This window comes from Cupressus sempervirens, chromosome 8 (assembly GCF_028749045.1).
Source record: "Cupressus sempervirens isolate cs-2001-9-10 chromosome 8, ASM2874904v1, whole genome shotgun sequence".
Lineage (NCBI taxonomy): Eukaryota > Viridiplantae > Streptophyta > Pinopsida > Cupressales > Cupressaceae > Cupressus > Cupressus sempervirens.
In genome coordinates, this window is record NC_143125.1 from 773,464,621 (window position 1) to 773,476,189 (window position 11,569).

At 33.9% G+C, this 11,569-nt stretch overlaps 1 protein-coding gene across 1 annotated transcript; it reads left to right on the forward strand.

The window, feature by feature from the left end:
- Positions 1 to 8,307: 8,307 nt before the first annotated feature.
- Positions 8,308 to 9,978, forward strand: LOC149544699 (uncharacterized). Its single transcript, XM_089795999.1, has one exon. The coding sequence runs from the start codon at positions 8,308 to 8,310 to the stop codon at positions 9,976 to 9,978; it is 1,671 nt and encodes a 556-aa protein (XP_089652125.1).
- Positions 9,979 to 11,569: the final 1,591 nt, after the last annotated feature.

Here is an 11,569-nt window from a genome sequence, read left to right on the forward strand (position 1 = left end):
ACCAAATTAACTGATGGCATCCATTTCTTTAGAGGAGAATCTCCTTTCTAGACACCCTTGGAATTCAATGCAAATTCTCATAGTAAACATGCCATTCACTTTTACATAATCTACATAGCTGTTCTACATCTAGAGACACAAATAAAATCCATAGGACTTGACATCATTCGGGAAATATTCTCAACATGGGAGATTGAGCCATAATTGTAGAGAAGCTATCATATAAATCAAGAATGGAGACATATAAAATGAATTGTAAAACTTGGCCACTTGGAGGGCATTGGACAAAATCTCACTTACCTCTTGCACCAAATCAATATAATGTGTATCTAAACATATAATTTGAACCAAATAGAAGTATTGTTCAACAAAATTTAGGGATTTGGTTTCACTTCTCAATTTGTGCAAAAGAACCAAAATATCGATTATCTAGCTTGAGGTTGGTTCTGAACAAAGTTTTGGGGACTTTTCTATTATCACCCCATGCCTTTTGGAACCATGTCTACATGATCTCTTTCCTTTAGACCATCTTCTTCACTGAGAATTCTGAAATGGACCCACTTATAGTTAGATTAGAAAACTTCTATTTTGGCATCTGAAGGCAATTCACCACCATCTCTCTTTTGATTGAAATCAATATTGTGTCACTAGGTAGAATTATTTTCTTGGTTCTTAGGTTGTAATGATGAATATGTTCATAGATGAGCTCTGGGGTTTGAACTACAACCGAGAAACCAACAACTTCAACCATACCATATCCTTAGAGCTTCTTTGTGATAGGATGGATGCATTTTTCTTTTACCCTCTTTTGGAAGTCTTCCATACCATAAAAACAGAGAGACGTGTCTATGAAACCTTGCAGTTAAGACTTGATCCCAGTCAAACTATCAAAACACATGAACTTAGTGGCCATAGCTTATGAATGAGATTTTGAATCCAAAAATGAATAAGACAACTGACACTATAATCACTAGCTTTCAAAACTATGTGTATTGATAAAATGAGAAATCAAGGAAATAAGGTAACTCATTCAATTGCCTATGTGTTTTTACACCAGGATGTTGATTAATTTGTTAAACTTTAGGATTTGTGCCACACAAGTAAAATTTAAGGAAATACCCATTAAAGAATAAATGCAAAGACTCAACGGACATTTAAAAGTGTTTTCACTATTTCGTTGGATGTAATGGTAACTTTCCATTAACCCATTATTTACTTTTCCATTTTCCTTTTAGCTTTGTAAAGTTACCTCTGGAGTACTCCTTTGATGAAAATTTACCAAGCAAGATCCTTCCAATATCTTCTTTCTGAAACAATTCATTTCAATCCAATATCATCCTAACGTGTGCTAGATTTAGCACAAGAGCCAAGTTTTACCTATTGACCTGATTTCTCTGCATAGTTAGAAAGTTTCCTTCATGGGTTGGAAACCTATCGAAGAGAAGGTAATTTTGATCTCTCTGCCAATGTATCTTTATTCCTTGAGTCTCTAGTAAACTCACGATTGGTCATTAAAGATGTTTAGTTAAGGTGCATGGATTCACTTAGATTTCACTTAGCATATTGTATTTCACTTTCATCTATTTTGTGGAAAATCATCTTCATGGGTTGGAAACCCACTCAGGAGAAGACGAATTGAGGTTTTTTACCAAGGCTTAGTACTTGAGTGACAGTGAATCTAGATTATGTTTAGGAGTTTGATCCTACATTCAAACATCAATTTTCCTTAGAATCTATGCCTCTTTGAATATTTTTATGCTAGATACATCTTCAATCAAGCCTTTGTGGAAGATCACCTTCATGGGTTGAAAACCCATTGAGGAGAAGGCAATATGGGATTTTCTTCCAATGCTTATTTTATCATCCATTTCTATGTCATGAGTGATTTTTGTAAAGACATTAACTTTATAGAGCCTTCAAGAGCATGGGAACAAAAATTTGAGTATGATTCATCTATAATGAGTGAAAATTGATCTCTATCGAATTGGGTACTAAACTTACTTGACAATCTACAAGAAAAAAACAATAACCTACCTAGCTTTAAGAATAGAGAAGGAAATCTACAAAAAATTGATAAATACTACCTAGTGTTCAAGAATCTAGACCTAGACTTAAACATTCAAGGTAACAAAACTGACTTCATCAAAACACTTCATAACTCACTTTTGCCAATATTTTGGAAAACAAAAGTGGGGCAACACAATCACCCACAATTATCAACAACTTCAACAAAAAATTTCATTAACCATCAAAAATTACATTGAATGTAAAAATATATCAGTAATGAAACAAGTCACCAAAATCCAAATTGAAAGATCAATTGGGCTCCAACCTCTGGAAACTTCCCAAAGTAAAATTATATAATAAATTATACAACTACTCACATGAAACCTTTACATGCATGGTTAACATGACACATTAGATGCATTGATCTCATTTAAGATCGACAATTCATATTGATTCTAGGAGAGACTGAAGATAGGTCATGTGAACCCACAAAAGCCCAAAATGATGCCACATGTCTAGGATTAACGATACATGTTATCCCATCTCAAAAATATAATTTTCTCTTATGACTTCATATACTTCACATATATAAAATCCTCCCACTTGAAGTAAATTAAGTAGGATTAAGAAAAATGTTAGTGATCAAATCATCCTAAGCCTATTAAGTTGTCATGCCCAAACTACGAGGGCAAGAACACAATTTTTTTAAATTAATAATTAGAATGGTCTAAGTTTCATAAGGTTATGATCACAGTTTAGGTAAAGGTTTTCTACACTATTAGATTAATACTCTCATTATTAAGTTGAAAACGATAAAAGTTATGTTGTTACATTTACTTACTACAATATGAGAAAATTATTTAAATAACAATGTAAATGAATTTTGGGCTTAGATTAATTGAAAATATCTAATCAAATAATTTAAATCTATATTAAAACTCATTTTTAAATAGCCAATTAACCTTTATCATTAAAACTACTAAATTTATTAACAAATAACAAAAATAAGTCACTAACAAAACATAATGTATACTAAATCTTAATTCTACCATTAACACATAACTAGCATGACTTAAAAGACTTAACTAAAAATAAAACTAATTAACTAAAACATACTAACAACTAAATTAATAACTAACTTATAACTTTGATAAATTAAACTAATTACTAAAATAAACTAACCTTCTTAACTAACAATATTATTAACAAAATGAAAACACAATAAAATAACATAAATTAATCCTAACACTAATACTAACAAACTAATATTATTAAAACAAACTAACTACAAGTAAAAAAAACTTAATATTAAACATTTAATATGTCACAACTAAAATTAAATTAACAAACTAACTAAACTTATTAATAGCTAAACCCCTACTAACACCTATACTAACCTAACATCAAACTAACCCTACAATTAACCCCTAACTCTACCCCTTTCCCCCCACTACACCTACTCCATGGACAACGCTTCCCAAGGAGCACTTCCCAAGCATTGTCCTTGGGACAACGCTCTGCCCAACACAGCCCCAAGCACAGACAAGACTTGGGCAAAAAAAAATGTGACCCAAGGGAGTAAAAAGGTGGGGAGTAAAGCAATAAATTTTGCTTGCAAACTTTATTAAAGTAACTCACTTAAATGCCTTTTCCTCCAAGCTCAACACCAAATTTGGTGGGGAGATGGGGATGGGACATGGTGGCAGGGTGATGTCACCCCCCCCATGATGAAAAATTGACTTTTTTTTTAAAGAAAAACCAATTTAAATTGCACAGCCCAAGGAAAGATGAGCAAGCATTTAAGACATAAAGTTATGTAGTTAGACTTCAAATATTTTAAAAGTCTATTTTTGCATTGATATATATTTATTTATAAATTTTTTAATTTAAATATATTTTTCAACCAAAATATAAGAAGGAATCTTTTAAAGATTCTTTGTTGCAATGGGGAAATAAATTGGTTCTCCATACAAAAGCTAGAGAGTTTTTACTCTCTTGGAACTCTTTTTTTTTTGTCAATTTTTTTCTAAGTGTGGATTTACAAGGTAAGGTATTTTTTTTTTTGAAGGGGTATGTAATTTTAATGGATTTAAAACATGGAGTTAATAATTGAGCCACAATAATACATGATTAATTTATCTCCTAGACAACTTGAATTGAACTATCAACCAAAACCATTTTTCTTTCCCTAACATAATTTTCGTTTTAAACATATAGGGAAAAACTTGAAAATTTTGCTCAATTAAACCATCATCATATCATCATATTTCTGATGTGCAACCATCTAACTAAAAATTATGATTAAATCACATGATAAACAAATATACTCAAGCACCATTTTTATTGGCAAACCTAATTCAAAGGCTCAGCCGGGAAAGAACCAGGAAGAAAACTCGATGTCGTTTCCATTACAAAAAGGTTATTAAATACAATTTTCCATAGGATTTCAATCCTGAATTTTCAATAATCAAATAATTTCCTTCATGTCCCTTATCAAGGGATCTATATCATTTTCTGCAACACATTGCTAAGATCGTGGAGGGAACAAAATCTGATCAGGTGTCAACAAGCATGACCAAGAGACAAAATCAAACATGCATATTCATACAAGGTTTTCACAATAGGATTTAAAATGAATCAAAAATAGGGAAAGGTGGATTTTTCCAATAGGAGATGTCAGACACAACACCAAACCTGGTGCCCAATCGGGGCTATAAATCAAGAACTTCCGTTCTTCCATTCTTACATGCCAAAACTTATACATGGTTTGTGCTGACAAGTAGGGGCCCATAACAACCTACCCTCTCTCCCTCTTCTCGTCCTGAGAAGAGACTCTACACTGTTGGAGTCTAACTAAAAGGACCTTTCCCAAAATTGGTCACTTCTACCCTATCCAAGGGTGAGTAATACCAAAACACCCATGCAAGAACATCTCAAAATTCAAACATAAACATGAAACGAGAACATTCAAAAAGCATAGTTTTCAAACCTTCCCAAAATAGCCACATACATACAAGCATTCAAACAACAACAAGGTAACATAAGCATGAAACAAACATGAAAATCTGAACAAGGGAGATGAGAATTCCTACGTTCACAAAGAGGTAATGGCAAATGAACAAGTTTGAGTAGAGCTTTTCCCTTCCTTGCTTCAATCTTGCAAGACTCCTCTCTAAATGTAGAGATTGGGTAACAACCTAAACTACTCCAAGAAGGGCCTCTAAATAAGCCTCAAACTCAACCACCAAAAAAAACAATAACTTCTTCCACCCACCTACAAATCTAGAAGTTCCTAACTCAACCCATACTATGGTTAACCACTAAGTGGAGGTGAGGTGAGACAACTCATGGTAGCCATAGTCAATTTTCACACAAAGGCAAAAAGAGACTTTTTGAGTGACCTCAAAAGTCAAAAAAAGGGGCTTAGGGGTTGGAAAAGACCCCCAACCCATACCCATACACCTTGGGTATAATTATTTCATGTTTTGAAGCCTTAGAAAAGGGTTAAGAACCAAACAAAAGCTAAGAAATAATTAGGACCAACTAACAACTCTAAAATGTAGATAAATCACTAATAGAAGTCTTGCAAGAGCTCTTACATAAAACATTAAATGACAAACATCAAATATCTAAAAATAACATCACACAACATAAAATAATATAGTATGTTCAAGTATCTGATAATGTCTCAACATCTTGAGTCGTGAGTATCAAAATGATAAAGTAACAACTAAGGCTACGAAGGGTCGGGGCGAGGCCTCATATAAGTCTTTACAACACTCATGCTTTTCTCTTAGCAATATTTTTGTCAATGGATTACAAGGATTTTTATTTGTATGAATATTTAAGTGTAACTATCCTTCCTCTATAACCTACTTGATCTAATGGTACCTGAAGCCAATGTGCTTGGTTCATGAATGGAATGCTGATTTTTTTGTTAAATGAATGACACTTTGGCTATCACAATACAAGACATATTTGTCTTGTTTTACTTCGAACTCTCCAAGGAATCATTGTGACCAAAACGTATCTTTGCAAGCTTCTATTCTAGCTACATATTTAGCCTCTTTTATTTACAGAGTTGCTATTTTTTCTAGATTAGATGTCCAAGATAATACACCACCTATGAAAGTGTATAAATAATGAGTGGTGGTCTTTTAATTGTCCACATATTTAGCCATACCTAAGTCTGTGTAACATGTATGCACAATCTCATTATTACCAATACATAAACAACAATGACTAGTACCCTTAAGATACCTCAAAATCCACTTTACCACTTCCCAATGTTGTTTTCCTAAGTTTGCAAGGAACCTTCCACAACTCCCATTGAATGTACAATATATGGTCAAGTACATATCATAGCATACATTAGGTTTCCAATAGCTAAAGCATAAGGAATTTTACACATTTCTAGATTTTCTTTGTTATCTTTGGGACATGAGACTTTTCTCAATTTGAAGTGAGATGCAAGACGTGTACTATCTAACTTTGCATCCTTTATATTGAATGTATCAAGAAATTTCTCAATATATTTTTTTGGTGATAGTTTTAATCTCTTCTTCTCTTAGTCATGGACAATATTCATGCCTAAGATATGTTGTTTTGGTCCCAAATCTTTCATTTCAAATTGTTTACTCAACTCCTTCTTGAGTTTTTTAATCATCTTCTTATCATGTCATACAAATAACATTGCATTCACATATAACAATAATATAATATATTTATCTTGATCATCCCTCTTGATATAAACACAATGATTAGATTCTAGCCTTTTAAAATCATGTTCCAAAATGATTGAATCAAATTTCTTATAACATTGGCGAGGTTCTTGTTCCACCCCATAGATGCTCTTCTTCAACCTACAAACCAAATTTCAGTTGAATCCTTTCAGCCACTTCATATAAATCTCATCCTCCAACCCACCATGAAGAAAGGTTGTTTGCACATCTAATTGTTCACATTCAAAATTTAGAGTAGTGGCAAGACCAAAAATAATTCTAATGGATGACATTTTAACAACATGTGAGAAAATTTCAATAAGTCTATAACTTTTCAACAAATCCTTTCACAACTAACCTTTCTTTGAACCTTTTCATTTTCCCATAACCCTCATGCTTGATCTTTTACACCTTTTTTTTTTGTAGAGCTCTTCTTCCTTTTGGAAGTTTAACCAATTCCCAAATTTTGTTTTTCAATAGTTAATCCATTTCTTCCTCCATTTCTCTCTTCCATTCTTTACTATGATCACCTTTACAAGCTTGCTAAAAATCAATCAGTTCAACTTCCTTAGTTACCAATATATAATTTGAAGGCATATAATTTTATGAAGGCTTATGAGGTCCAGTAGATCTGGGAATCAATTGTTGTTAGGTTGATTTTCTTGTAAGAGCTCTTGCAAGACTTCTTGTTGTCCATCATACTCATGATTTGTTTATCCATTTTCTTGCAATGGTGGGATTTTTTCTTGATGTTCTTCAATCCTATCAAAAAATTTCTTTAACTCCATATTTCCTACATTCCTCTTGAACATTTTAGACACATTAAATTTAACATCCCTTCTTCTAACAATCCCTTTTTCAACTAGATCCCATAAATGATAACTAAGTTCTCCATCTACATATCTTTGGGAATATGCACAAATGATTCACATCTAAAGATTTTCAAATGAGAATAATTTAGCTAACATTATCAATTTTTCACAATCCATTTGTTGAGAGAAATTTTTTTTCTGGATTCAATTGTGTATGTTTTTGCCATTGAAATGTTTTAGATCAGACTTTGTGATCCATCCTCAAGATCAGAGAATACAAGAACAACATAGCAAATATGTAGACCAAGCCTCAATCAGGAGGAATAAAAGAAAGGGGAAAAGAGGCACATAAAATGAATAAAAAAATTGCACAAGGGGGGACACAAGAAATAAAGATAAAAATTTAAAATTTAAATTAAATATTAAAAATAAAAAATTATAAAATAGGGAAACAAAAGAAAGTCAACTTGCAAACACAAAAAAAATTAAAAATAAAGATAAAGGAGTCGAAGTGAGAAAATAAAATACTAACAAAAATGCCTCCTGTAAGATAAAGGAGCTCAAGTGAGAAAATAATACATTAACAAAAAACACCTCCTACAAGTAATTGATAAAGCTCAATTTCCTAAAAAATAATAAATATCTAATGTCTACAGATAACTAGTAAAAAGATAAAAATACAAAACATTATAAGAAAAGATGTAAGTAATAAGCTATAGATATACAAACTAGATATATATATATATATATAAGAATTTATTATATATATGACGTATAGACACATATGTCTCAGCGCAGAAACTCGTCCTTTGTCCAGCGCTGATGTGACCCTCACATCTTGTCTTTCCATCCCCTCAAATTTTTCTTTGCTTGAGGCAAATCTTGACCATGTGGCTAAGAATCCCCCCAGTGTCTCCGCCAGTATGCTTGTTTCCCATTTTGAACCCGGCTCCCCTTGCTTGATGATTAGGACTAGGAAGACGAGGATCAAGGCTATTCATCCAACCATGCCTTCTCCTGCCTTAGAGGCTTCTATGCCCATTCCTCCTAGTTTGTCCTCGCTCGAGCCTTTTCCTCTCTTGGACTGCCTTAACCCACTAGTCACTCCCAATTTTGTAACCAATTGGGATTGCAAATTAGTTGTCAACCTTTCCGACGCCACTCTCAACCCCCTCGCTTTTAACTTCTTGAAGCGGGGTCTCAATTTTGCGATGACACCACACATCATCTTGCAGGTTGACTTCCTCATAGAAATTGAGAACGCTATCCATTCTCTCCCCAATGATGTTGCTGAAGTTATAAGGCAAGATTGTGCAGTCACCCTCAAATGTGCCAAATCGGCTAGGCACAATATCCCCAAGGCCGAGCTTCTCACTTTCAAAAGTTTGATGCATCATAATGACTTAGCAATCATCAAATCAGACAAGGGAAATGCTACCATCATTATGAATCAACAAGACTATATCTCCAAGATGTTAGACCTTCTCTCTGACTTGCATAGTTATCAACCCTTATCTCATAACCCTTGTGGCAAAATCTTGAAAAAAGTCAAAGTGAGTGTCTTGACCTTGACCTTTGATGATGACATCAAGAAAAGGTTGGTCCCTTCCAAGGAAATCACTCCCCGTATCTATGGGGTTCCAAAAATCCACAAGAGGGGCATCCCGCTTAGGCCTATTGTTGACACCATAGGCTCCCCTACCTATCCCTTGGCCGCACATCTAGCCAAATTAATCTCCCCGTTAGTTGGTAATTCTAACTCCTTTGTTAAAGACTCAACCCACTTCATCCATTTCATTAAGGACACCCATTTGGATAACAATGATATCTTGGTAAGCTTTGACGTGGTCTCGCTTTTCACCAAGGTTCCTATTCTCGATTCCTTTGAACTTGTTAAGAGCAAGAGAAATGTAGAGATTGCTAGTTTGGTTGAGTTATGCCTCAGATCAACCTTTTTCTCCTTCCAAGGGGTCATCTACGAACAGGTTGATGGAGTGGCCATGGGCTCCCCTCTCTCCCCTATCATAGCCAACCTTTACATGGAGCATTTTGAAGAGGTGGCCTTGCATTCATTCCCTCTTCAACCTAAGTGGTGGAAAAGATACGTTGATGGTACTAATGTTTGTTGGCCTCATGGGTTGGACAAACTAGAAGAGTTTCACCAGCACATCAATAGCATAGCGCCTTCTATTTCATTCACCAAGGAGCTCGAGTCTAGCAACCAATTACCGTTCCTTGATGTTCTGCTCATCAAGAAGCCAGATGGCTCCCTTGGTCATCGTGTGTTTAGAAATGCCACCCATATTGACCTATACATTCAGTCATCCTCCCACCATCATCCTAGCCATAAATTGGGCATTCTTAAGACCCTGGCTTTGAGGGCCCATAGGATTTTTGATGATGATCACTTAAACCTTGAGCTTACCCATCTCCACTAGGTCTTTAGGCTTAATGGCTATTCTTCTAGGCAGATTGCTAGAGCCCTCAAGAAAGCTAGGTCCCTCCACCTTGCCCCCTCGAATCCTAACCCGTTGGCTCTCCCCCCTCATTTTTTGCATGCCTCCCTCCCTTTTGTGGAAGGCATCTCCCAAAAAATTGCCAAAATCCTATCTAAAAATGGTTTGTGTGTTGCCTTTAGATCCCTCTCCAAGATCAAGAATCATGTCCCACCTATCAAAGACCCCAGAGATATGTATTCCAACTCAGGGGTCTATAAAGTGGTATGCTCTTGTGGCACACCCTATATAGGGGAAACGGGTCATTCCTTCCACAATCATATCAAAGAGCATGTGGCAGACATCAGGCATGATAGGGTGTACAAATCAGCTTTAGCCAAACACTCTTTCTCTTCCAAACATCACATATGTTTGGAGAATATGCAAATCATTTCCAAAGAGGACAACTATTTCAAAAGAAAGCTCAAAGAAGCCATCGAAATCAACAACCACCCCATCAACCTTAATCATGATGATGGGTTGGTCCTCAACCCCTCATGGCTTCCCATGTTGTTCTCTAGGGATAGACACCCTCGTTGTATGGGTTAGTTCCCCTCTCCCTCCTTCCCTCCTACTTGGCTGCTCTCCTTTTATTGTTCTTCCTTTCATTTTGTGTCTCTTTGTTTTAATTTCCTTTCTAATTTTTTATTGTTTTTCCTAATTTCTGATGATCTCCTTTTATTGTTCTTCCTTTCCTTTTGTGTCGCTTTGTTTTTATTTGCTTTCTATTTTTTATTGTTTTTTTCCTATTTTTTATTTACTTTCTATTTTTTATTGCTTTTTTTTTTTTTTTCCTACTTTCCTATATATATTTTTTGCTTAAATATTTCATTCTTGTTCTAGTTTATTTTATTCTTTCTTGTTAGAGGTTTAGCTTATTTATGCTTAATTCTTTTTAGTGTATATCCCTAGCATATTATTTATTTGTATTATAGTTTAGTAGATTAGTAGTTTAGTATGTATATATATATATATATATATATATATATATATTTTCATATATTAGTATATATTATTAATATAATATATGCTCATCTATAGGTATCAGGCATTCTTCTTATATTAGTATTTATCATTAACATTTCATTTTTATTTGTTATTTAGATTGGTAGAATTATAGATCATATATATATAGCTACCTTTTGGTCTTTTCTACATATATATATATATATATATATATATATATATATATATATATATATATATATGTATATCTTGTACGTTTTTATTTTCTTGGTCTTATTTTTATTTCCTTGTTGTTCCTTTTTCTTGTGTGTTGTCTTTTTGTGTTAGTCATTCCCCCCTTTTTGTGTTGTCTTTTTATTTATTTTTATATTTACTATTATTTGTTTCAGCTTCAGAGTTTGTGCTCTCCCTTGCTCTTGTTCTCTTTTATTTGGTGAGTCTAGGCTAAATCTGCCACTTATTTTGTTTGACATCTCTTGCGCTCTCATCCTAATGATGGATCACATAGTGTGATTCAAAATGTTGATGGTAAAAATCGTCACACAATCTAATCCAGAAATTGATTTAC

Coding starts and splice junctions, on each gene's coding strand:
- LOC149544699 (XM_089795999.1), top strand. CDS start 8,308: ATGACGTATAGACACATATGTCTCAGCGCAGAAACTCGTCCTTTGTCC.